This window comes from Martes martes, assembly GCF_963455335.1.
Source record: "Martes martes genome assembly, chromosome: 16".
Lineage (NCBI taxonomy): Eukaryota > Metazoa > Chordata > Mammalia > Carnivora > Mustelidae > Martes > Martes martes.
The window spans coordinates 59,904,083-59,931,449 of NC_137904.1; the positions used below are offsets into that span (position 1 = coordinate 59,904,083).

General features: G+C 46.2%; 2 protein-coding genes and 1 long non-coding RNA gene across 9 annotated transcripts in view; 1 reads left to right on the top strand and 2 right to left on the bottom strand.

Moving 5' to 3' along the window:
- ACOX1 (acyl-CoA oxidase 1) lies at positions 1-22,236 on the bottom strand. Of its 4 annotated transcripts, XM_080825392.1 has the most exons (15): positions 22,029-22,236; positions 21,602-21,761; positions 16,468-16,628; positions 9,468-9,628; positions 7,362-7,469; positions 6,404-6,523; positions 6,157-6,272; positions 5,603-5,772; positions 4,358-4,520; positions 3,726-3,916; positions 3,058-3,237; positions 2,812-2,917; positions 2,506-2,649; positions 2,145-2,351; positions 1-1,457 (listed from the first exon to the last, which is right to left on the bottom strand). In XM_080825392.1, the coding sequence occupies exons 3-15, from the start codon at positions 16,530-16,532 to the stop codon at positions 1,407-1,409; spliced, it is 1,782 nt and encodes a 593-aa protein (XP_080681518.1). In that variant the 5' UTR covers positions 16,533-16,628; positions 21,602-21,761; positions 22,029-22,236; the 3' UTR covers positions 1-1,406. The 4 variants fall into 4 exon arrangements, with proteins under 4 accessions (XP_080681518.1, XP_080681517.1, XP_080681516.1 ...); XM_080825391.1 differs by lacking the exon at positions 16,468-16,628 and having other exon boundaries at positions 22,029-22,163; XM_080825390.1 differs by lacking the exon at positions 9,468-9,628 and having other exon boundaries at positions 22,029-22,163.
- Positions 22,136-27,367, top strand: part of TEN1 (TEN1 subunit of CST complex) — a gene marked incomplete at both ends in the record, with an annotated part of 21,773 nt that continues 16,541 nt past the window's right edge. For 2 of the 4 annotated variants that reach the window (XM_080825394.1, XM_080825397.1), the window contains one exon: positions 22,136-22,613. In XM_080825394.1, coding sequence (XP_080681520.1) covers positions 22,136-22,613 — 478 coding nt within the window. The remainder of the gene's footprint in view (positions 22,614-27,367) is intronic. The other 2 variants (XM_080825395.1, XM_080825396.1) reach the window with 1 other exon arrangement.
- LOC308356417 overlaps positions 22,478-27,367 on the bottom strand; it is a 16,160-nt gene continuing 11,270 nt past the window's right edge. The window contains exon 4 of the long non-coding RNA XR_013968076.1: positions 22,478-22,818. This is a non-coding gene — a long non-coding RNA (uncharacterized lncRNA). The remainder of the gene's footprint in view (positions 22,819-27,367) is intronic.

Below are 27,367 nucleotides of genomic sequence, written 5' to 3' on the forward strand. Positions count from 1 at the left end.
ACAAGTGATGCTGTTTTACTTCGATTTTAAGAAAAAGCTTCATTAGGAAGTACGTGTATAACCTTTAAATGTAGAATGACTGTGTAAATTAGATTTCAGCTCAAAGAACAATGTCACAATTCAGATCAAACTCCTAGAAACAGACTGAAAACAAAGCCCATGTATAGTAAGAAAGACATTCTGTGAAATCTGCATTTATCCATTAGCCATAGTTTTGATGATTATATTGATTCGATGATTTATATCCCCAAACCAGACGACATGGTTTGTCACAGGAGTTTTCTGTGGTATTCCTGGGCAGAGGAGGTGGCCTGAGCGTCTACCTTTGCACTGCCGGACACTGTGACCTCCAAGCATTCAAATGGTTTTATGAAAAAATGGCAGAATATAGAAAATCTAGATTGTTCCAAAATATCCAGTGGTAGGGAGGGACACCACAGTCACAGTAACCACAACTAAGAGAGCTCTCCCTTTACTCCTTCTACCACAAAGAGGCTGTGACTCCTTTTCCTTTCTTAGCATCTCGTTCAGGACAGGGAAGGGGACGGAGATGAATCGCCACTGCTGGAGATGCCATCAGTGGCCAAGGGTCAAAACTGCAGAGATAATTTTGCTTCCTGCCCTTTCCTGAGAAGTCTGGGACAAAGCGAGCTGCTGCGCCACCGCACTGATGCCTTAGGGATCCCTCAAATGGAAGACTGATTTCTAATGACATGGGACAGTGACCCTAGGCGAGGCCTGTGCTAAAGAGCTCCGCGTGCCGGGAAGATGCTACCGTGAACAGAGGTGGGAGCAACGGGTCGGCAAAGAGGGGCGAACAGCTGGTGTCGTGTCAGTGCGCCGGGCCCACATTTCACTCGCACTCAGGTTTCCTGATGCGCGTCTTTCCCCGAATCCCTTCTCTTCAGTCCCGCTGCTGGGCCAGGGCCCACGGCAGGCGTGGTAGGACGTTTAGCAGAAAAGGTGGGAAGGGCTTTAGCCCCCATATAAAATACCTTTGCTGAAAAACACTTATATACCCAGTGATTAGTGATCAAGAGGTGAAAATAATTAACTACTCAGTAGTTAAATTCTACGAATTATCCAAGGTCATGCATGGCCTACTGGGGTCAGCAGCACTACGGATTTAAGTCACGCTGTTTCTCTTAAAGCTCTTTCTGGGGCTTGACAGGCCTCTTGCCGTGTTAAGTGCACTTCAAACACATCTGGTTTTTTTTTTTCATTTAATCTCTGAAATCTGTTCATTTTTCTTCTTCATTTATCAAAAGAGGAAAGGGCTCAATTTATCATTTGCTCTACAGCTCTCCAAGTTTGGGAAAGGTTCCAAGCAGATTTGCATGGCAAGTGTTGAGGGGTGTTGAGTCCAGCTGCTTCCCGGAGGGAGCGGAACTTGTCCCCACGACCCTTCAGAGCTTGGACTGCAGTGGCTTCAGGTGCTTGTAGTAAGACTCATGGACCTGCAGGGAAGGGCGAGAACAGCAGCAGTGAGGAGCGGCTGCAGCGTAACCCAGCACAGTCTCACCCGGGAAGGTTGAGAGACACGTACTGCGATAGCCACGGATAAAAAGCTATCTGCTGTCTTGCATTTGTCTCACCACAATCCCCAGGGGAGATACAGGGAGGGAAGTGTTCAAGTGAAGCACAATGGCCAGGAGACTAGTCACTCAGGTATGACAAAGGGTACATGGGGGTTGTATGACAGTATCCTATTTTTGTATATGTTTGAACGTGTCCAATAATTTTTTTTAAAGATTTTATTTATTTGGTAGAGACAGACAGCAAGAGAGGGAACACAAGCAGGGGGAATGGGAGAGGGAGAAGCAGGCTTCCCGCCGAGCAGAAGGCCCGATGCAGGATTTGATCCCAGGACCCTGGGACCATGACCTGAGCCGAAAGCAGACGCCCAACGACTGAGCCACCGGGGAGCCCCTGTCCAATAGTTATTAAACAGTCAAGGAGACGAAAGACCTGTGACCTGTAGGAACAACCCAGTTCCCTTCTGAATCTGTTCCTCAAAAAAAGGACTGTCCAAAGAGGCCACAGGAGCTTCCAGAAGTTCCACAGAGGACCCACCTCTGAGGTCTTTCCTGCCATGATATTTAAATGGAGAATTTCAAAAGGTGAAAAGACACTGTTTTTTGTACCTCTGATTTGTTCAGTGGGGATTTCTTGGCCCACTCAAACAAATTTTCATACACGTTCCCATCGTAACGGCCAAGCACAGAGCCGAGCGTCACATCCTGAAAGTCAAACGCGTCCACCAGAGCAACAGCGTCTGGGCGAACTGCAGTCAGCAACTCCTTTATGCGCTGATTTACTTGGGTCATTTGAGACTCTGTCATGATGCTTCCCTAGAAAAGAAAAAAGAAGCAAACAAACAAAGATACACATATACAGACAGACATTCATAGACATGTGCACACACACAACTATACAGTAGACCACAGTGACTTTTCTACCAAAAAAAAAAAAAAAAAAAAAGACTTAAATCCAGAAAATACTCACCTGAAGAAAATCCCCTGCCTTCTGACTGATTCCATAGAGACAATACAAGAGACATAAATTCCTTAAGACAGCATGGACAGATTTATCTTGAATTTTGAGGAGTTTTTCTGAGAAGAGCTTAACCGCCACATAGTGGCAATGTGCCTAGATAAAAAGAAAACGCCAGAGAGCCTTTGGAAAAGATGTGGCGCACAGCAGCAAGGGTTTCTGCACTAGGAAAACAGGCTGGAGGGGAGGGGGTGTTGGGAAGGCTGGAGAGGGAGAGAGGGAAGAGGAGAGACAGGGAGCGGGAGAGCTACCACTGACCTCACTGGCTCGAACAAGGTCCACGGAGGTTAGGTTCCACGCTACCTCCTTGCTTTCTCTCTGAATCACTTCATTTTGAAGGTTTTTTGCAGCAATTTCTACCAATCTGTTAAGAAATGAGAGAAAGCTGGAGCTTGCAGGAAACGCTGGGCAGGACTCGGGCTTCCCGCTCTTCCGTCAGGCCCCAGCCCCCAGAGGCCCCCCCGGCGGCCGACCCCACCTCCCGGGGCAGGGAAGGGGGCTGACCTGGCCGCACGAAGCTTGTACGCTTCCGTCAGGCTGTCAGGGCTGTCGATGTCCACCACAGTCGGCCACACCGCCACCTGCCGCGGCTGGATGCGCTGAGCGGGCAGGTCATTCAGGTAGGACACCATGCCGCCCACCAGCTTCCCTGAGTGCACCTGGTCGTAACTTTTCATCAGGAACCTAGAAACCACCAGGGCACATGCTCTCAGCACCTACGCTTCTCGGCAGAGAGACACTCTTGCAACGGCTTTAAGCAACGAGACAGGTGTTTCGTACTTGCTCGGCCGCCCACAGGATAACACCGGCGGGTGAGATGGAGGCAAAACTACCTTTCTCAGGAACAAATGTAACGTGAAGCGCAAACATGGGAACAGAAACTGACGAAGAGGACTCAAACATTCTTAGTTATTTGAGAGACAGAGAGAGAGAGAGAGAGAGAGAGAGCGCGCGCGCACACGTGCACAGGCGGGGGCATCAGGCAGAGGGAGAGGGAGAGAGAATCCCAAGCAGACTCCACACTGGGTGCGGAGCCTGGCACCAGGCTCGATCCCGGGACCCTGAGACCACGACCTGGGCCGAAACCAAGAGTCGGACACTTAACGGACGGAGCCGCGCGGGTGCCCCTCTAACGCCCGTAACGACAGCTAAAGCACAGAGCGGGCTCTCACCTCGCCGTCTGCAGCATCATGACGGTGTTCTCGCCCTCAAAGGTGCAGGTGGGGGTAAAAGTGACGTAGATATTTGGCAGGCCGCTGCAGTGAGAGTAGCCGTGCCCGCCGCACGCCATCCGACAGGCTTCGATAGCAGCATTCGTTGTCCAGGAGGTGAAAGCCTTCAGGCCGGCAACGAGGGCGTGGAGCTGAGGGGAAAGCGAGGCTGTCAGGGAGCGGGGGGCGCCCCCGGTCTGAGCCGCCCCAGGAAGCCCTCCCTTCCTCACCGGGCAGCGCCGGCCACGCGCCACATCCCCTGGCACGCGTGCAGGCTGGAGCACGGCTGTCTCAGTGGCCTGAATTTGTACTGTTTCCCACACTCCCTTCCACAATGTTCCACTTGGCAAAAAAGTCACCACTTATGTTCCTTTGATTAAGGAACGACCACCATGGTATAGTGCTTCTGAAACTTAAAAACAAAACCCACATATCTTCCTATCTGATTCACTTTCAATGAAAAAAATGGCTGCATCTTTTGAGAACATGTGGATTCTTCTCAAGGAAGCCCTCCGTGGAGTTTTCCCTGGACGTTATCCAATCAGCGAACACCAAGCAGAAGGGAGCCCACGAGTGAATGAGAAAACACGTACCTCGGGCAGTTCACTCAGATCCCCTTGGCCAATACCCTCATTAATCCGATGGTAGGTCTCCTTCACGTATGCGCCCACAAACTGGAAGGCATAGGCAGTGGCCAGGAGTGGGAAGAGTTTATACTGCTGGGTCTGAAAATCCAAAATCTGTGGTTCTGGTTCACTAAAGGACACAGAAGAAACACAAGTAAACATTGACACAGAACTTAATATGCACCAGATTCGGGTCTACACACTTTGACATACTGAATAACATCCTCCCCATTGCACCGAGGGGAAAACAAGAGGTTAAGAACCTGTCTGAGGTCACACAGCCAGTATGCGGCGGATCCTCTCTCAATTGAAATCTAGGTTATCTGGCTACAGAAAACCATGTTCTCAACTACCTTGTCGAACTGCCTAGGCAGATAGAATTTTCCGGCTGTTAAGTTCATATCCATCCTCGTCTTTGCAGTATGACGAAGGAAACTATCGCACAGCAACATGCAAAAATCAAAGTTAACTTCCCAGAAGGAAAGCAATGATAAAGAAGTCTAACACACTAGATGGCTGAATAAACTATTTTAACCATAATTCTGGAAAAGACCCAATGCACAGAGTTAACTATCTGACATCTAAGAAGGTCAGCTCTTACCAATTTCGTTATTCCTTCAATAGGAGTTTAAAAGGTCATCAGGGAGTCACGCTCAAGTGAAAGGCAGTAAGACTACACTATGGCTATGAACACAATCGGGAGTCCCATTCATGCCACTCCCACCATTTGGGATTTTCAAACTGCCTTTAGTGTTCTAAACATTTCATTTTTTTTGTTTAAAGATTTTATTACTTATTTGAGAGAGAGCGAGCGAGCGTGCGCGCGCGCACACAAGCGGGGGAAAAGGGAGAAGCAGGCTCCATGTTGAGCAGAGAGCCCAACATGCGGCTCGATCCCACAGTCTGGGATCTTGACCTGAGCTGAAGGCTGACACTTAGCCAACTGAGCCACCCAGGCGCCTCTAAACATTTCATTTATAGAGTTCAAGTAATATTACTGATTTTCTTAGGTTAAAAATAATAAGGTGGCTACCCTCATCTTTCTACTTAAGAAAAGGCAGTCTGGTTTCTAAGGAGCAGACCCAGCACACTGCCCCCTTGGCTGATTTTGCATGGCCAACGCACAGTCTTGAGATCACATTTGGGGATTTTGATATTGGAATGGGGGGGGGCGGTCTTCAGCACTGAGCCCATCTCAGATGCCTCCCTTACCCTGGCTTGATTTCAGACTGGTGCCTCACAGCGCTATACCGGATAGCAATGGTGCAGGCCTTGGACAGGGACCGAGCGGCTTCTCCTACGAGGAACGACCTCACAAACACCATGGTCCCGTAGGTCAGCTTGTTACTCACAGGGTTCACGTACGTGCCATCAGGCTTCACCTGGACAAAGAACATGGGACTGATGCTTCCTTCCGTTAAACTCGAGTGGCAGTCTGTGCTCAAGATTCTCAAAGGGCGGTCCCCAGAAGGGCAGCATCTCCTGGGAACTTGTCAGAAACACAAAATCTCATCCCTACCCTGACCTACTGGACACAGCCCTCCAGGTGGTTCTAACGCATGCTAAAGTTTGAGACCCACGGGTTTAGCAAACCAGAGTATGTTCTTCATACCTGCCAACTGCTTTTGATTTCACTGTCATTAAGAAAAGCAGCATCAGAAGTAAAAACATGTTATTACTTTCTAAAAGAACAGACCCTCGCAACCCCGTGGTGACCGACAGCCACCGAAACCCCCACGTCAGACACCTCTGCTCCGCCAACATACCTGGGCGTACTTCATCAGCATGTTTTCTCTGGGAATTCGGTAATTGTCCATTTTCAGGTAGCCGTTGTCCATCTCATCATAGCCAAATTTGGGGCCGATGTCTCCCACGGTAATACCTACCACAGATGAAAGGCAATCACAAGGTGTTCATGCTCCGCAATTCCAGGCTTGCCCGGCCTCTCTCGTCGTATTACACTTTTTGCAGAAGAACGTCATTAGTTTAGTTTCGCAACTCAACGATTCTAACCTGGCAAAGGCTTATGCGTCCCAATTTCACGAATAGGTACGATGAAGGCGTGTAACCCATAGCACTTCCCCTTAGTGATGAGTTGGGCAAGAACTATTGCATGATTCGAAGTCTTTCCAACTGTAACATCAGAAAGAACAGGAGACAAAAGTGAGCAAACTTTCTTACACCTTTCAAAGGACAGAAATAAAAGATGGGGGAAAACCGTATGTAAAAACCAGCCTCCATCGATAAAGTGGACCCAAGAAGTTTCTGACAGTACCACACCCAGTTTTCAGAAAGAAATTCACTTAAGCTGATAGCCGTTAAAATGTATCGAATTTTGGCAAAGCAATCCTTCATTCTATATATACAAAACCTTTTATACTCACTTTACTGAGACATTATGGACCTATAGTATTTGTAAGTTTAAGGCATACAGCTTGTTGATTCGCTAGCAATCCTTCATTTAAAAAAAAAAACTTTACTTTCTTTTCTACTTATCTCTCATTCATTTACATGAAATTTTTTTTTAGGATAACCATAAGAACATTAATTTATTTCCTTTTCCTCCCTTAATGAGGTGCTTTCCAAAACAGTGGCCACTAGCCACAAGTGGCTATTTACATTTAAATTACTTACAACCACACAAGGAATACGAAGCTAGTTTAAATGGTGACTAAGGAAACTGCTAATGATGGGAATGCTCAGAGGAAAACTTAAAAGAGAGTAAGACAGCCGTCCTTTCTGTGCCTGTAAACGGAGGAAGGTCTACAACAGGCACCACAAGAGACTGTCGACTGCTGTGAAGAGTCTGAGACTTCAGTGTTTCCCGTATTCCAAAACGACATTCTCATATAAGCTAAACCCTTGTATTTAAAATTAATTGTTAATTATATAATTATAATTATTATAATTATTGTATAAATCTTGTAGTAACTCTTCAAAACACCCAATAAATGCTAAGAAATTCACATACGTCCACCAGGCCACCACTTGATGGAGGTCACAGTAGGGCTGTTGAGGATGAACTCCTGAGTTTCGGGGTCGTAAGTGGCTGTGGTTTCCAAGCCTCGGAGATGAGTTCCTAAGGAAATAAGTTACATTCACCTTGGCTAAAATATGGGAACAAACAAGCACAGGGTAAAATCTCCTGCCCCGTCCTTTCAGCTCTAGTATCTCAGAGAACAGGAGAATCTAACAACAAGAGGACATTTGTAGATGAGCTACAAATGGTTAATAACCAAGATACATACTTCTCTATACTTTTTTTTTTTTTTTAAGTAAACTCAGTTGGGGCTTGAACTCATGACCCTGTGATCAAGGGTCACGTGCTTTACCCATGGAGCCAGTGCCCCATAATCTCTATACTCAAACCCGGCAGTTCCTATCAAGGGAAAACAAACATCAAGCATGTTCTGTCTGTGTACTTCAGCTAATGCACCTCTATTTAGATCAAAAGAAAATGTAAAGGCAGTTTAGAATCTTATTTTCACAAGGTCATAGGATAGGAACATAACAGGGAAGTTAACTGCCTTTCTAAAAATAACATTTCTAAGTTTAAGCATGCCAATTTCAACTCATGTACGCTGTCTACACACCAGCTCAACACTCTGGGCTTCTCTATTCACAAAGACTAAGATAACCGATGACAGAAAGAGACTCCAGCCTAAGTTCTTAGAAATTAAAGACTTATTTTAGAGTGATTGCTAGAATGGAAAATAAGAACTTTAAAAAGATATAACGGCCATGGGGAAGAAAGACCTGGAACAGTGACTTTTTTTTTTCTTTTTTGATTTCTAAAAGTCTGATAATATGGTCTGAATGCGCTCTGTGATTTCCAATGCCAGGCCTTAACTTTGACCCTGGCTGGTTCATTACTGTGAGTAGGAAGAGTTCCCAGTCTCATGTTGACTGGAGATGGACAAAGATTCGTGTTTTAAAGCCTAATACAAATGCGCCAAAATTCTTTGAAAACAGTTACAGAAAAATGTTCTAAGTGATACTTCCTCTAATACTACTATCCTGAAGCAAATGCTGAGAACCTTTTCCCAAACTGCTTAGGTAACTCCAGACCTCATTAAAAACTTAAACTTTGGAACATTTAGAAACTTCCAAGTTGAGGAACAGAAATGATCACTTCATGTGTGATCCACAACCTTCTACATGTGAGAGCCAAGGAACCAGACACTTTCAGCAAAGAAGTTTTTATAGGAAAAGAAGTAACAGAATAATAGAACAGATAATGACAAAATGTTTGCAAATGCACAATGGACTGTGTCTTGTGAGAATCCTGTAAATTATAACTTTGCGGCAAGAGCCAAATTAGCTATACAATTAAGATAAAGTTGCAGAGAAATGAGCACGTGGCAAATATACATTAGATCGGTTGTTGTGAGACCTCAAAGTCGGAAAAGAGAAGATGGAAGGAAATCAACAGCAAACAGAGACACCAATTCAGACCAGATTAATAGGGACAGCCACTCCTCCAAAACCAACTGCCTGGAAGTACGGCTTATCTTTTTTTTTTTTCCCATAATCTTTGGCCAAGCTGCCTTCAGAACATGATTGAATTTACTGAATCAAGGCACAAAAAAGATCAAGGTATAAAATGTTCACATTATGGTAATATAAGCCACTCATTTCCCTCAAGCAAGTCAGAGAGCACCTGCACTACTGACCTGTGCTGCTTCTGGAATCTGGGCATGCTCATTAAGGTGTCCGTAGGAAAGGTAATCAGACAGTGATGGAGAAAGACGGGTTCGGATGCTACATGCACCTGATTCTACACAACTCCAGGGAACTTGGAAAACCACTCAGTAAATAAATCCTGACTCGTAATTCTTGACCCCCAGAGGGGAACCATGAGAAAGAATAACCAGCATAGTTCTGTGATAACATAACCTTTACTTTCCACTGACCAAAGCCATGCCTATGCCAAGACTCGCGTGTGCGGAAACCCTGGCCTCTGCAGGACGATCAGGGCACGTGGCTGCGCCCTTGCTACCGCCGCTGGGCCGTCCACATACATACCTGAGCCTGCAGAGCCCCGCCCGACCCTGAAGGTAGACTGAACGCACCGTACCATGGCCCATCTCTGTCTGGGCATAAGTGCCAATGATCTCCAAGTTCCAGGCGGGAATGAAGAAGCGCTCCTGCTGCTCCGCGGTCGCCTGGTGGAGTAAAGTGGGCAAGAACATGCCCAAGTGGAGATCCAGAGGCTCAGGCCGCCCTCGGTGCACAAAACTTCGAAGCAACACCAAGGACGGGCATTTGAGAGAAGAGTCATCAGGTGTGAGAGAAACAGCAATGTGAACAGAGTCAGGGGAAGGAGAAAAAAAACCTTCTGTAAGTATGAATTAGTTGGGTGGACATCATCATGGGTGGGAGCACTGCCCCTTTCTGTATGACTTTCATCAACTCTTGGCAAATTTCATTTTTCTTAAGCTGGCGAGAAGTTTGTTGTTCTGCTGCTCGGCTCTGACACAATCGGTCTTGGCGAGCACTGGCTGCCGAATCCGAAGCCTGTGCCACAAAAACGCGCGAGGCAGGAAGAGGAGTCCAGCCTTGCAATTAAAGCAAAGGCAATAAAAAATCTGAAGCGGTTGTATGGGATGGGGAATTTAAGTTGTACCATGATTTACTCCGATGAGGTGAGACGGGGGAACTGTTCTCTCAAACGGACAAATGCTCCCCCAGACGAAAGGCTTTTCTAGAAGCAATTTCAATTGCTTCCAGGCTGGAATCCTTCGTGTGTGTCCATAAAACAACCAGCAAAGCCACATTCCTTACATAAATCTGTTTTTTTTTTTAATCTGGTTGTTTCATTCAGGTTCATCACAAATATCCAGCCATGCCCTGTTGAAACAATTTAATGCAAAAATTGGCAGTGCTCCTCACCCAGTGATTAATATCAGAAATAAAAAAAGACATGCAATTTCCAGGAAAAGACCATGATAATAATTACAAATAACAGATTCATGCATAACAAGCCAATTATATGGGAATTCTCACTACTGATAATCAACACCTTAGTTTCAGTAATTCTGAATCCATTTATTTATTTATTTACGACTGAGCCAGACAGGCACCCCTGAATCCACTTTTTTTTTTTTTAAAAAGATTTTATTTATTTATTTGACAGAGATCACAAATAGGCAGAGAGGCAGGCAGAGAGAGAGGGGGAAGCAGACTCCCTGCTGAGCAGAGAGCCTGATGCGGGGCTCGATCCCAGGACCCTGGGATCATGACCTGAGCCGAAGGCAGAGGCTTTAACCCACTGAGCCACCCAGGCGTCCCCTGAATCCACTTTCTAAAGTCATTCTTTTCCACTTAAAATTTGCAGATGCCTTAGACTTCTGTGTGAATTACTTTCTAGTAGGAAATAAATTGAAATGTCTTCGTTATCTTGTCACATTACTGGAATCCCACTGAACTTCCAGATCTAGCTTAACCGGACTCTATACTGTTCCTTATTATTCTCTTTAATTATCTTAGAAATTAGCCTATGCGACCTTTCAGTTTTAAAACCTCTCAGTTTGGGGCGCCTGGGTGGCTCAGTGGGTTAAAGCCTCTGCCTTTGGCTCAGGTCATGATCCCAGGGTCCTGGGATCGAGACCCACATGGGGCTCTCTGCTCAGCGGGAAGCCTGCTTCCTCCTCTCTGTCTGCCTGCTTGTGATCTCTGTCAAATAAATAAATAAAATCTTTTTTAAAAACCCCAAACCAAAAAACCCTCTCAGTTTGTCTGGAAAGGAAGGAGGAAAACACGGGTGGTGCACCGGCCGCTCACGGGAGGGCTGATCAGCTCTGTCTTCTGATTGCAATGGTTACTTTGTTACCCAATCACAGAAAAATCAAAGGCTGTGTGACCCACTTTATAAAAAAATTAGGCTGAGGTGAGGGAAGTGCTTTCAGATCAGGAAGATAATGGCAGAAGGAGGACAAGAATCCCACCACCTGATCACATCTTCTGGCTGTGGAAATTCTCGTACAAGTGCAGCCAGGACCGAGCGCGATGAGGAGGACACCAGAGACAACCCAGGAGAGCTGCCCACAGAGCTGCGCTCTCTGCCAGTGGCAAAGGCAAGTCCCCGTAACACCTTAGCGCCGATGGCAACTGCAGGGGAGGCCCACGGAACCTCTCTGTACTACTTCTGCAACTTACTATGGATTTATAAGCATTTCAAAACAAACAGTTAAAAACAGTGGGAACCCTCCAGAAAAACACAATCGCGTGATGAGAGAGTGCTTTCCCTCTCAAGGAGGAATGCCTTCGCCTCTGGGTTTTAAAAGAGCGGTGCCTAGGAAGAAAAATCAGCGCACACCTGGGACCTGATAGGAGGAAACCGGCGGAACCAGGACCGACCCCTGCGGCCTGGGACCTGCCACTTTCAGTGCTGAAAGCCTACTTGGCATTGCTAGAACCCAGAGCGATTCCTGGGGAGGGACGGGCCACTCTGAAGCAGCCCATCAGACCCACAGGGGTCTCCATCAGTGTGCTGGATAACGGAAAAACCAATGCCAGCGTTACCGCAAAACAGAGTAGGGCAGGGGAAACTACTGTAATCAGAAACCGCTCTGAGACTGAAGAACGTTTTTAGGAGAAAAAGATCTCTTGTGACCAGGGTAAGGATTATGCACAAGTGGATGAAATTTAGACATGTTACAAGGGGGAAGTGACCTGGATAGTTTTTTTGACTTAAATCAAGAATTTGTTGTAAAAAGTTAGTTCTGCATGATAAAGATAAAAATAAAATAAAATAAAATAAAGATATCCTTTATTTTAAAATCACAAAGCTCCAACATTTTACTTTGATGAAGGGCTACCGTTAATCCTTTTAAAACCGTAACACTGAAAGGCCTTTCCAGTCTCTCCCTCTACTTGACCTAGGGCTGGCAGCCAATGCTGAGGACAAAATGATTAGGTTAATAATACATTAAAAAAAGGAAGGACTTAAAATAGCATCTCTGTGGGCAGCATGATTATAATCCTAGGAATCAACAACAACAAAATACCACCAATAATAAATAAATTTAGAAAAGCTGTACACTCTAAGGAAAAGAAAAAATCACTGCATTCTTATCCATCAGGACGCTTTAAGCAGAAACCTCAGTAAAGAGAAAAGCAATTTACAAACACAACAAAATTTTTTTTATTTATTTTTTAATTTTTTTTTAAAGATTTACTTATTTATTTATTTGTCAGAGAGAGAGAGAGAGGAGCGAGAGTGAGCACAAGCAGACAGAGTGGCAGGCAGAGGGAGAAGCAGGCTCCCTGCTGAGCAAGGAGCCCGATGTGGGACTCGATCCCAGGACGCTGGGATCATGACCTGAGCCGAAGGCAGCTGCTTAACCAACTGAGCCATCCAGGCGTCCCACACAACAAAATATTTAAAATCTGTTACATAACTTAGCTCAGGATATTAAAGATTTAACTAGGAAAAAAAATCAATACCTAATAGGATGAATAAAAGAAGTTACACCTAACAGGAAAGAAATTGCTAATTCCTAGGTCAAAAAGTCAGTCCTCTATTATAATAAAGATAATACTTCCCAAGAAATACAAGGATTTAATGTAACACGGATTTGAAATTCCTGCAGAATATAATTTAGAATTTAACAAATTAAAACTGGTATTCGCCTAGAAGAGTAAGTATACAAGAACACCAAATATGAGGGTCTTAAAATATAACAGCAGGCTTATCCTATCAGATTTTTAAATATCTTACAAAGCAACAATGAACCAATGTTTATGACATTAGGGGAAAAACAAAGGGACTAATAAATATATGTTAAGGTTCCAGAAATAAACTGAAACTCTTAATAAAACTCTAAGAAGAGCTGGAAAGAACAACGGGGAAAAAAAACTACTAGCTGATAAACATAAAAACAGCATGGGATTCATTCATCATTCTATACCATATACAAGTCAAAGCATTAAACATAAATCAAACAAAAAAACTAGAATAAGAGAATAATTATCCAAGATACGAAGAAAAAAAATGTGTACCTATTCAGAGAAGGATGCATTCTATACATAAGGCCAAAACGTCTAACAAAACAGAAGGCAACAGAAAAAATACTTGAAGCGTCCAACATAATCATGCAAGAATCAATGTACAGATTCTATCCAATCAACATGCAAAGGAGAAAAACCCAGTTTATACACAGGAAATACAGACAGTAAGCCAACACGTCCAGGCTCGCTGGCATTGGAAAATGAAAACTTTAACTCTTAGATATGTATTAAAGTAGCAAAAAACATTAAAGCAACCACATTGATGGGGCTTCTGGAGACAGAGCATACTAATAATCCGCTAAATACACTATAAACCGGTTCTGTGTTTCCAGAAGTCTTAAACTATGCAACGAAAGCTACTGAATAGTCCCTCCTTTCAATGCAGTAATTTACTTCTGAGAAAGTTATCCTGAAGGCATAACCCCAAAGGCCCTGGTTTTTGCAGAGTTTATATTGTTACGAACAATCACTGTGGGGAATTAGAAGAGCCCCCAGACCTAGGGAGCGAGCCGCATGGGCTCCAACGGGGAAGAGACTCAGTGGGAAGGACGAGGACAGGAGACAGAGAAGTGAAAATACGGGGGAGAAAGACTAGTGATGGGCACAACCACGTTCACTGTCTATTTCTCAAGTTCTAAAGGAAGAGAGCGCGTTAGTTCCTATCCGAGTACTGCACCATCTGCAAGGAAGGGAACTGGGTATTGCAGAAGCTCTACCTTCTTGGATGACAAGAGCAGAAAACAAAGGAAGGAGAATTGCCATAAGGTGGCCAAGGACTTGAAGTGACCACGTACCTGCGAAGACCAAGCGTACTACCTGCTTTGGGACCCGGAGAAATGCAGGGTCAGGAGGGCTCCTGCTGGGCCACGCTCCACGGACGGTCCCTTCGGCACCAGAACCCCCAGGAGAGGGCGCGCCCCTGAGCCCGGACCTCTGCCCCGGAGCAAGGAAGGCTCACGGACCCCCAGACCAAGCGTGTGTCGCGGTCTGTGGGCCTCTACAGACAGGTGAGTATTCAGAGGAGGGAAGACAGAAAGCAGGTGATGGAGATGTCGTGCAGGGGACCGAATTTTAAGACTCTTCAGGATCCTGGAAGGCGCCGGGGCAGGGCTGTCTCCTCACATCCCAGCAGCATCCTAGAGCTGAGAGAATCCCACCTCGAAGGCAGAGCCAATTCCGTGACGCCTGAGGTAACCACTGCTGGCCGGTCAACATTCTGGTCTCCAGATTGAACCGGCCACTCTCCATCTGCACCAGTCGCTCTATTTCCCGTCCCTCTGATGTCAAAGGACTGATTGTTCTACACAAGGCTGCACTGTCGCAGGACGCGAATTTACCCACAGACTGACTGGTGCCCCCGGGAAAAAGGACAGCGGTGGGCGAAGCCCAACAAACCCCAGCGTGAACGGACAAGGCTCCAGCGGGAAACAAGACCTGACGTCACAACTCTGTTCTCGAAAATATAAGAGCTTAAGACAAAGTGGGTTCAAGCACAAGAAATTACCCGAAAGAGAGAAGCAATAAGGGAAAGAAAACTCACAAAACATGCCAACTCACCCAGAACATAGGACCTCAGACCAATTTCTGGGCTCCTCAGACCAGAAACTTCAAGTCCTCGTTTCTTCCACTCCTTCAAAATTTAGGGCAAATATGCATTTACCACGTACTTTATAGAAGCGGAAGGGTTAGACCAGAGAGACACACATATCAAACCCATTTAGCCTCAGAAAAATTTAGATCTTTATGCCCCCTATGAATAGCGAGGACTATAAGTCAAAGAAATTCCACAAGGACGCATACTTAAAGAGAAGAAGCGTTCTGTACCACAAAGCTATTTCAAGATTACAACACACACAAACACACACACACACACACACACACACACACTCCCCGTCCTTCCCCCCCATCCCCCAGACATGAAAACCTGGATGAGTGTTATATCCCTTCCCTTAGGAAACCTTTCTTCAGGCTGCTTATTTCAGTATCGGCCGTCCCGAAGGCAAAGTGCTGGGCGTTCGGGCAGGGTGTCCGTAAGACAACATCACAACCAGGATCTGCCGTTCTCATGGGGATTATGACAAAGAACATTTCCTTAAACCATTTCACCAAACCAAAAAGCACCAAATCAAACACAAAAATGAAGTCTTCATGCTATTTGTATCTCCTCCTCTTCTCCTTATTAACGTAACGGTGGCCTTATGATAAATTAGGGAATGACACTAGGCAGCTCAAATCTGAAACCCCCAAACCTCCCAATGGCCTAGTCTGTGAAAACGAACCTTCTTCTCATTCAGACCAAACACAAACTTTTTGAAAGGAGCTGGCCGTTTATAAACAATTATTTTTTTAAGTGGACACCACGTCCAGCATGGAGTCCAACGTGGGGCTCGAACTCATGACTCTGAGATCAAGACCTCAGTTGGATGCTTAACTGACTGAGCCACCCAGGTGCCCCATTATTATGAACAATTTATTTATTAACCAAGAATGACTGGCAATCCAAAGTCCAGAAATATGTAAAGAAAAAGAGTATAAAAAAAGACTGTTGTAACCAAATGAAAAGAATCATGCACTTTTTTCCAACCTGCCTTCTAAGCCTGCTAGTGGGCAATAAAGAGTAAGACACTTAAATGCTCTAACCCTCTGTCCCCCTTAAAGTCCACATCTTTGGCTTCATTAAAGCAGAGAAGCAACTTCCAGATATTGCTAAGGCATTAACACTCCCAAGAATTTCCAACAAAGTCTCTCTTTATAATTAGATGCCAACGCAATTTTGCTGCATTTTCAATCTCATCTTTCCAAACTGCTCAACAGCCATTAAAACGGGGTATACGCAGCAAGGGTAAAAAGACTTAGAAACAACAACGAAGGATGTTTCAGGCTAGAGTCTGGGACCAGTTTATGGGGAAATGATCTATGAGAAAATGAGAAGCTGAATTTTAAGGCTTAACAACTGAAAGACAAAATCCCAAAAGTGTAGCAGCAGGAAAAACCAAACATCAGGAGTCACTTATCAGTTTAAGTCCTGAGGTGGGTTACCCACTGACCCTCAAATGTGGACTAACCGTGGCCCAATTCCGTCTGGGCGTAGGTGCCAATTATCTGGAGTCCTTTGGATGAAAGCAGCCATTTCTCCTGCTGAGCAGTGGTGCCCTGATTCAGCAAGGTAGGAATAAACATGGAGAAATTGAGGCCCACAGGTTCCACAAAATTGACCAAATGTAGTCTACAGGAAAGAAAAGAAAAGGACCTCAGCCTTACTCCAGAAAGTGCATTCTATCACGCATTCTTGCCAGACAACTATGGCCTTCAGCATTGAGGCTGGGAAAATTTCAACCATTCTCTTAAGAAATTAAATGTAAAATTTACCATTTTCCCACCCAAAAGGCCAAACCCAGCGCTACCCACCCCTTCCCCACCCAAGTCGTTTCACAGCCAGAATTCTTTAATTCTACACTTCAGCCAGGAAGCAAATTCTACCTCAGGTTTTAGCCTAAGAATCCCTTTTGGGTTTTTTTTTGGTTTTGATGGTGTCATCTGTTGGTTTTATCGTATTCTCTGGAGTGTGCGTGTTTGCTTTATTTGCAAGTTTTGCTTGTTTTGAAAATCAAAAGGAACTCCACAGAATATTTATTTGTGGGGCTAGTAACAACAGCTGCTGAAGAATAGGTGAATCTTCCCCTCGGTAACACCAAAGCAAATATCCAGGATCGTAAATACCCATTCCAGGGCCAAACCACAGATCTGCAAAGGTCTTCAGAGTTTGCAGCTGGGTAAACAGAAATGGGAGAATGTTACAAATTTATCTCTGATGGTGTTTGATGCTTACTCCAGATTAAGGGAACTCCAATCACACTGAAATCCTGTCTCCAACTATTTTCTCATAAAACACAATCTTGAAATAGTCAAAATACAAATCACCTATACCAGTCAGCCTTGGCTACACTGTGAAAGGTCTGACTGGTGTCTACTTTGTTCTATCTCTATAAAGAGCTCAAAGTACAAAGTAAGGAGCACTTAACTGATCCTCCTGACTGCTAGAGGAATGAATACGAAGCAGTGTCACCAGTTTATCGTGGTCTGTCCAGTGAGCAAGGCCTGAATTTTTAAAAAAAGGAGGAGGAAGGCTGCCAATTCACTTTGAGGCTCGAAGATCACCTTTTAGGGGTGCTGGGGGCAGACTGAAACACCTAAGGAACGCTTGCATCCAAGGAATATCAAAAATGCCTTTTTAACCTGGAGGTTCCATAATGTTTACACCAATATTGAATGTCAATTTAAAGTGACTGGAGGAGGGCACCTGGGTGGCTCCGTTGGTTAAGCAGCTGCCTTCGGCTCAGGTCATGATCCCAGCGTCCTGGGATCGAGTCCCACATCGGGCTCCTTGCTTGGCAGGGAGCCTGCTTCTCCCTCTGCCTCTGCCTGTGCTTGCGCTCTCTCTCTCTCTCCCTCTCTCTCTCTGACAAATAAATAAATAAAATCTTAAAAAAAATAAATAAATAAAGTGACTGGAGGGAGGGAGAGGAAAAAGGGGGGGGGCGTGAACAGAAGTGAGTCAGCTTCCAAGTGACTTGGGTCAACAGGAGCTGGTGGCTGCTGGACGGTGAAGCAGTGCCCTGCCACACCGAAGTGGGAGTTCCACGCTTGATGAGGTAGATAAATGCGGACATCATTCTCTCAAAGGCAAGAGCCCCACAGCATTCCCTAACAATTACATTTTACTAAAAGAGGAAACGAACTTACGAGAGTTTCTGAGGAAGAGAAGCAGTCGTTTAGGTGCCAAAAATGGGGGCAACATAAGACGCTCCTCTTCCCTGGAAGGGAAGGGAGGCTGTGGGGTTGGTTATGTGAAATGATACTGACACAATATAATTCTAAGAAATTCAGAGGGAAAAATTGGTGACACAAAACAAAGACTGTTGAACGTTTATGTTAATAAACATACTGAGATTCTTTTTTGAGGATACTTGAAAATCAACTCATGAACAAAATATCAGTGCTCGTTTTTAAATTATGTTTAATCACTCCTGAAGATGCTTTTCAAGGAATCGGCTTAAAAAACCTAAGGAGGGGGGCGCCTGGGTGGCTCAGTGGGTTAAAGCCTCTGCCTTTCGGCTCGGGTCATGATCTCAGGGTCCTGGGATTGAGCCCCGCATCGGGCTCTCTGCTCAGCACCGAGCCTGCTTCCCTTCCTCTCTCTCTCTCTGCCTGCCTGTCTGCCTACTTGTGATCTCTATCTGATAAATAAAATCTTTAAAAAAAAATAAAAATAAAAATAAAAACCTAAGGAGGGGGACGCCTGGGTGACTCAGTTGTTAAGCGTCTGCTGTTAGCTCAGGGCATGATCCCGCGGTCCTGGGATCAAGCCCCTGGAGTCTCTGCTTGGCGGGAAGCCTGCTTCTCCCTCTCCTACTCCCCCTGCTTGTGTTCCCTCTCTAGGTGTCTCTCTATCAAACAAATAAATAAATCTTAAAAAAAGAAAAATTAAGAAATTAAAAACCTAAGGCGGGTAACAGAAACCATGGCTGACCTTCATTAGAATTTTAAATTACTTTAGTTTTCTTTTCATAGGAAACAGGATAATTAAAAGACAAAATTATGGGAGAGGAGATTAGGAAAACAACTTTTACATTCCCCAAACAGCAAGGTTTTTTCACCAAGGCCTGGAGAGAACAATTCTTCTACTACTCAAGTTGAGAAATCTCAAAGTATCTTACTAATTTTCCATCAACTTCAAGATATTCCCATATATGAATTCTGAGATATGAGAAATAATTGTAAAGAAACCAGTAAATGCTTAGGGTGCCTGGGTGGCTCAGTCATTAAGCATCTGCCTTTGGCTCAGGTCATGATTCCAGGGTCCTGGGATTGAGCCCCACGTCAGGATCCCTGCTCAGCAGGGAAGTCTGCTTCTCCCTCGCCCACGCCCCCTGCTTGTGTTCCCTCTCTCACTGTGTCTTTCTCTGTAAAAAAATAAATAACATCTTAAAAAAAAAAAAAAAGAAAAGAAAAAGAAAGAAACCAGGAAACGTTCAAAATCCCTTGCAAGAGAAATACTACTATATTTCAGCAGTTCTGGCAATACGGCACCAACAGAGCATTTACAAAATCAGGCGCATCTCACAAATAACAGGAGGTCATAGTTAATTGGCAGCACTTTTTCTTTCTTAGTGGTACATGAAACTTGGGTGTGAGCTACAGTCAATGGCGGGCTTGGATTCAATAGCATTTAGTAACTGCCAAGACTAATTTTCTTTTTTTTTTATTATTATTATTATTTTTTTTTAAAGATTTTTATTTATTTATTTGACAGAGATCACAAGCAGGCAGAGAGGCAGGCAGAAAGAGAGAGGAAGGGAAGCAGGCTCCCCGCTGAGCAGAGCCCGATGCGGGGCTCAATCCCAGGACGCTGGGATCATGACCTGAGCCGAAAGCAGAGGCTTTAACCCACTGAGCCACCCAGGCACCCCCAAGACTAATTTTCAATCCCCTTCTTTCACATAAGTTGATCTCCCTGTCCTATCCTAGAGATACTGGAAGGATGTCAAAAGGTGTGTTAAACTTTGTACTCTAGAGCCGCCTGGCTCTCTTGCGCTCCGGTCATGCATGATCCCGGCGTCCTGGGGTCAAGCCAGGCCTGGAGCCTGCTTCTCCCTCTCCCTCTGCCTGCTGCTTCCCCTACTTCTGCTCTCTCTGTGTCAAATAAGTAAGTAAAATCTTTAAAGAAACAAAACAAAAAAATTCTTTGTACCCTATAATCCCCAAACAGCAAGTTCTGTATCATAAAAAATGACAGGCAAAACAACCAGGTCACGTTTTAACCCTGCTGTTTTAACCCACATAAAGGCACTGGCTCTGTTTCATCGTGACTTCACTCCACTCTGCTTACACACTACGAACCAACACTGACTACGGTATCTCATCAATTCTGAAACGCAGTGCCTCAACCACTTAGAAGTAAAACAGAACAAATCTCTTTTGGGGGGTTGTTTAATAAAGGATAAAATCTTACATTCTTGAAGTTTACCTAAAACCCAACTCAGGTGATCCAGAAACATAATCTTCCAGGAGGCACTCTACCTCAATATCCCCACAACCGTGAGTTACAAACTTCAAAAGCAAAAAAGGACATTTGGAACTTGATAAATAACTTTGATTCCGACTACTGAAAATAAGTAAATCATAATTTTATGACTAAAAAGGAGAGGAATTCTCAGTCCTAAGGGCTACAGTAAATGATTCCATTCCCCAAACACTAAACAGGTTAGACTGAAAAAATTAGATACTTAATGTCTGAGAGGCAGTAGAATAAAGAAGAAATTTCCATCACCGTATAAAGGCAAAACTTGTAACATGCTCCCTTTTTCTTGGCTCTTGAATACACACCATTCGTACATTTAATCTTTATTGATGAAAATAATGGACTTCTAAAATGCTAAAAGCTCCCCAAAAAAGGAAGTGCCCAGGAATGAATGAGAAGTCTAAGCACAGAGGTCAAAGAAATCTTGTACTCGGGTCCCGTAATTAGTGCTCATTGAGATAAAGAAAAAAAAAACTGCTTTACTTCTAATTAAGAAACAACACAACAAAAAACAGATGGTCTGGAAAAAGAAAAAGTACTACTCTTTCCAGCATTAGTACCAAGGCATGGTTTTAGGAGGTCTCCTGTTCCATTTAAGTAACACAAGCCATTTAAATAACACTGCCACCAAATTCAAGAATGCTAGGTTCTTTATATATTCTCTCTGATGAAGTTTTGTTCTTCATCTACCCCACACGGCCCCTCAGTCTAAACTCAAGCTTTACACGCTCATACTGAAATACAATCTGTTCTTGCTCCAAAACATTGTTTGGTCTTGCAACCAAAAATCGAACTCCGCCTCTAAATTTAGCAAACCTCCTTGCTACAAAGAGCAAAGGCATTTTGCAATTTAAATCACGCCGCACTGAGATGTCTGGGCCAAAGGAAGTGGTACTGATTCCTGGGAACGAAGACGGCAGCCTCTCCATTCCCGATCAGCATTCTACCAACGTCATCCCTTTAAAAGACCGGTTTTCGCTCACATCACTTGCAAGTGGGGTGCAAATACGCAGGCTGAGCCGTCCGACGTCGAGCACGATGGAAAAGGACACCGCGGGCTGCGCGTTTAAATGAAGGTTTGCGCTCGGGCACTTGATCGGGGGGGAAGGCATACCTACTTTTTAAACCACATGATCTCCTCGGGGTCCGCGATGCCGAATTCCCGCATCTTCTTCACCATGTTGGCACTCTTCCTAACGGCCACCTCGTAGCGCTGGCTGCGAGTGAGGAAATTCAAGTCCTCGTGCTGGAAGTCCGGGTCATTCAGAATCAGGTTCTCTGGAAGAGGGCGAGAGGGCAACAAGAGGAAGACCGAGACGCAGGACTCCGCGACGCCTCCTGGAATCCCTGCGGGTTTTCGGAGCGCGGGCAGGTGGGCCCACACCCCTCACCCCGCCACAGGCCGGCCCTGGGGGTGGGGGTCCCGGCTCCCCCAAAGCTGAGCCCGGCGCAGCGGCCCACGCTCCACAGCGCCCCCCGACTCCTCCTCGAGCGAGTCGGGGGCCGCGCCCGGGGAAGGAGGGAGGCCTGGCCCACCGCCCTCACCGATCTCTCGGCGGCGCCGGGTGTTCTCGGGGCTGCCGTCCAGGACGTGCGTGAGCAGCTCCGGGTTGAAGCTGGCGGCTTCCCGCTCCCTGCGAAGATCTTGGTTCATGGTGGCGACACGCAACGGCGGTGGCGGCAGAGGTCGAAGCGGTGGCGGTGGCGGCGGCGGCGGCGGCGGCGGCGACGGCGACGGCGGCGACGGGTGTCCGCAGCTGCAGCCCGGGCCCGGCCCTAAGAGCCGCCCCAGGACCGGCGAGGCCCCGCCCCCGCTCGCCTCGGCCCGCCCCGCCCCGCCCCTCTCCTTCCCCGCGGGCCAGGCGGAGGCGGAGGCGGCGCCGGCGTGGGCGCGGCGATCGTACCCTGCGGTGGGGCGGGCGAGTCCTCCGCTCTCGTTCCCGGGATTGCTAACAGCGGCCCCCCCAGGGGAGGCAACCCCGGAAGACCGCCAAGAGATTGCCCCGGGGGGCGGGGAGGGAGGACAGCCCGGCGCTCCGGGTAACCCGCCCCTCCCTCGTCACGCGACCGCGCGGGGCGGAAACGGGGACGCCCAAGGCCGCAGCGACGCCCCAACAGGTTGGCGAGGAGGTAGGGAAGGGGCGGGACAAGGCGGCGGAGGAGGAGTGCGCCTGCGCCTTGGGACGCGTGGGTCGCGCGGCTTCCGGGTCCCGGTGCTGAGGCCTGAGGGCGGGAGGTCCTCGGTGGGGGCCGGCGGGTGGGGGTGGTTTCAACTTCTGGGCCGCGCGGCGTTGCTGGGGAGGGTTGGCGTAAGGCTTCCCCGGACCCTCCCGGACTGGAGAAAAGAGAGGAGGAGGGCAAAAGTCGCCCTGGGAAGAGGCCTCCAGTTATCTCGTGTTGAGATAATCGCCTCCTTGCTGCCAGGAACGCTGGCTTCGGGGAGCTGGCCTTGGGGTGCGGGCCCTCCCCGTGTATGGGGTGGGTGTGGACCGGAATGGGACCGAGCGGGCCGCTCACGCGGCTTGGAATCCAGACTTCGTTGCTTTCACAGTTACCACCTTCGTCATCAAAGCAGTAGATGTCCGTGGTGAGGAAACCTGGTTTCGGAGAATTTGTAATGAAAAGCAAAAGCTCCCCATCCTCGGAGGCAGCGGCTTTTAACCAGTTGTGTTTTTAATTCTGATTACATAAAATATGTGATAGCTCTGGATTTTAGTTACTTGTTGAGTTCCTACCACTGTAATGAAGATGAGCTCGCCACGCCATCTCCTTTATCTCCCTAGCACACCCTTAGAACTTGAAACGGGATGGCCATCCACTGCTTTTTATTTTTTTATTTATTTTTCTAAATTTTATTCATTTGCTTGACAGAGATCACAAGTAAGCATAGAGAGAGAGGGTGGGGGAAGCAGGCTCTCCGTGGAGCAGAGAGCCCGACGCGGGGCTCGATCCCAGGACCGTGAGACCACAGCCCGAGCCGAAGGCAGAGGCCTAACCCGCTGAACCCTAACCCAGGCGCCCCATCCACTGCTTTTTAAAACTCTGCGCTTCGTCCTTATTTACTGCATCAGTTTTTAGGAACAGTCCTGGGAATAGGGTGAGAGAAATGAGGCACTCACCTCCGGTGTAATTTATCGGAGCACTAAGCAAGATTAAAGATAAGATCGTTATTACTGATTTTTCTTTTTGCCCCGGACTCCAAGATTTCAGGGCAAGGCACTGTTACTGATTGTTTCTAATGCCCCGCCCCCTCCCCTTCCCCACACCATTAAAATACTGAGTTTGGTTGCTGTGTGTGGATTGTAGGCCTCTTGTGAAAAGCTTGCTCTCCACGTACCACCAACACAACATTATAAGACAAAGTGAGGTGGTTGCTACTCACGGAAGGAAAAACCCTACCTGGCAAAGCTTTGGCAGTGTCTAGAGCAAGGTAAAGCCAGAATTCATTGAGGGTTGAGGTTTGGTCTAAGGTATGTCTTTCAGCTCAGGATTGGGTAAGAACCCCGTACATTAGAAGATTGGTGGAAACATCAAGGGGGGGATAATTCAGATGACCTCAGAAGGCAAACTGGCTGTTAAGGGTCAAACCATTTGCCTGGACTGGACAGTCAAGAAAAGTAAAACAGACAAAATGCTGGGGCACCTGGGTGACTCAGTGGGTTAAAGCCTCTGCCTTCCGCTCAGGTCATGGCCCTAGGGTCCTGGGATGGAGCCCCACATAGGGCTCTCTGCTCAGCAGGGAGCCTGCTTCCTCCCCCCCCGCCCCTGCCTGCCTCTCTGCCTGCCTCTCTGCCTACTTGCGATCTCTGTCTGTCAAATAAATAAAATAAAATCTTAAAAAAACAACAACAACAACAGACAAAATGCTAATGAAGGCATGGGACTGCAAAGCCCGGGTAATGGAGGCAGAAAGATGTGGTTTGGGTTCTCTGTGTCTGGGCGGAGTGTGGGGGTAGATGGTTTTCTTCACGAGTACACTCATCTATTCAATAAATATTAAATAATGCCCAGACACAGTTTTAGGCACAGGGGCTACCTGAGGAATAGTGCCTTTATGGAGCCGATAATCTGGTGGGAGACGGAGGCATTAAACAGGTAAACAAATCACGCCCTGAAATTCTGTTACTTAGTCAACTACAGTGAAGAAAAGAAATCAAGCTAAGGGGACAGACTGGGAGCGGTGGGGTGCGCTTTAGATAGGGAGGACAGGGAAGGCCTTGCTGAGGAGGAGGAGGATGAACTAGGCCCTAAATAGGGAAAGAGAACTGGTTATGTGAAGGTCTGGGAAAGACTGCTCCAGGCTGAGGAAAAGCACGTGTGGAGGTGTTGAGGGTGAGGGTGAGCCACGTGAGAGCCGAGACGTAGGCCGTGCAGACCCCATGTGGCATTGTGGGCCAACACAGAGACTTTCAATTTTAATAGGAATTTATCATGGGAAGCCTTTAATCGATTTTCAGTGGGGTTTTATGACCTGATTTACATTTTTAAATATTAATTGTGGAAATAGTCAACCATGTACAAAGGTAGAAGGGATAAGACAATAAACCCCATCTACTTTTCACCCATGTCCAATAATTATCCCCTGTACCTCCCCCCAATTCCCTTCCGTGTTAACTTGAAGCAAATCTGATATCATATCCATAAAGACTGTTAGTACATATCTTTAAACTATTTTTTAACACTCTCCCAATACCATTATCACAATTGGAAATTTTAAACATTTCTTGCGGTCATTATAATCAATATTAAAATGTTTCATAAAAAACTCTCCACAGTTAGTTTGTTCAAATCAAGGTCCAGACAAAGTCTACACGTTGCAGTCGGTTGATAAGAATCCTAAGCCTCTTTTAATGCATAAGTTTCCACTTGACAATTTTTTTCTTCCACTTATTTGTTGAAAAAGCTAGGTTCAAGCAGTACCTGGGTGGCTCGGGTCATGATCTTGGGGTCGAGGGATCGAGTCCCGCGTCTGGCTCCCTGCTCGGAGGGAAGCCTGCTCCTCCCTCTCCCACTCCCCCTGCTTGTGTTCCCTCTCTCGCTGCCTGTGTCTCTCTCAAATAAATAAAATCTTCAAAAATAAATAAAATTTGTAATACTACCCATGTGATAGAAAATTTTTTTAAAAAGATTATTTATTTACTTATTTGACAGAGAGAGACACAGAGAGAGAGGGAACACAAGCAGGGGGAGTGGGAGAGGGAGGAGCAGGCTTCCCTCCGAGCAGGGAGCCCGATGCGTAGCTCGATCCTGGGACCATCACGACCTGATCCAGAGGCAGGCTCTTCACGTCGGAGCCACCAGCCCTGCCCCAACCATGTGATAGACTCTTTTGAGGCTATAGTTCAAATCCTGTGGTGTAGCTTGAGTCGTTGTGGGTTTTTTTTTCTTTCTTTCTTTTTTTTTTTTTTTTTTTTTTTTGAGTTGTAGTGTTTGTTATGCCCCAATAATGGGTCCGTGATTAAAGGAGCGAGACTGATAACAAAGGGAAGGTCGTGCCAAGCATCAAGAATGAGACCGAACGTTCGGGGCCGCCCCTCTTAACAAGAGAGGGCGACCCTTCTCTGTTTCACAGTCTAGCTTTTAAGGGCAAAGGCCGTGCGGTTGGGCCTGGCCACGCACAGGTGACCAATTGAATTACAATTTACCCTAGTAGACATTTGAATCAGCCTATTACACCTTGATTAGGATTGGTGCCAAAAGGGTTCCCAAAGGGCGGGAGCCCATACTCCTTGGTAGCTAGGGAGACAGTATGCAACCCCCTACTGATCGGATGTCTCCACCTGGCCTGACCCACGTTTGTATCTGGGCTTTGTTACCTGGAGCTGGTTTCCAGGACTTGTTTTTAAGTGAATCCCCTGGGGGAAGGGGAGCAGGGACAGTTTAAGGGTTAAACAAGGTTTTTGTTTAACCTCAATGAAAGCCTCTTCCTAAAATATAAAAATATAAAATAGGTCCTTACAGTGTTGAAGACTCATTGTGCAATATGAACTAACAAAGAATTGTGGCTTTAAAAACATGTATGAGAGGCGCCTGCGGGGGCTCAGCCAGTTAAGCATCGGTGTTTGGCTCAGGTCATGATCCCAGGGTCCTGGGTTCGAGCCCTTTGTGGGGCTCCCTGCTCAGTGAGGAGCCTGCTTCTCCCTCTTCCTTTCCCCCTCCGATCATGCTCTCTCAAATAAATAAAATTTTTTTAAAAATAAAATAAAATCACTTATGAGTTGCCTCGGGGTTAGTGGACGGTGTGAGGTGCTGGGACTGTGGTGTGATCCGAGGGCGAAGGTACAGGGCCCTTCCCACGTGCCTTGCTCAATGCATCTCTTCTATGTGACTGTTCCTGACTTTCTGTCCTTGTTCTAATAAACTGGTAATCTATTCTAATTGTGGAGTAGCAAACATACACAATCAAGATTCTTATCTCCAAGAAGGAAACCCAAAGCTAATAAAAGCTATCACAACTTAGGTATAGGTATTACTTTTCTGACCTTTAGTCCTACTACAGAAATCTTAGCAATTGCTTCAGAAAAAAATGAAAGAAGCAGTCACATCGGGTCGCCATCCTTCCCTTCCTTCCTGTACGGTATTTTTCAAATTTCCCAGTTGTTAAAAAGAAAACACTATGTCGCTCGTTCGTACGGTGGGTTTTTCTCCCAGCAGTGAAGTTTTGTCTTGGGGAATGGAGAGGGCAAAGCTCTACTGTACAGATTATACCATTCCTCAGACTTGCAAAGACAGTACTTAAAACCTAGCTAAGCTGTAAGAAAAGCCAGTCTTTTTTTTTTTTTTTAAGATTTTTAAAATTTATGTATTTGACAGAGATCACAAGTAGTCAGAGAGGCAGGCAGAGAGAGAAGGGGGGAAGCAGGCTCCTGCTGAGCAGAGAGCCC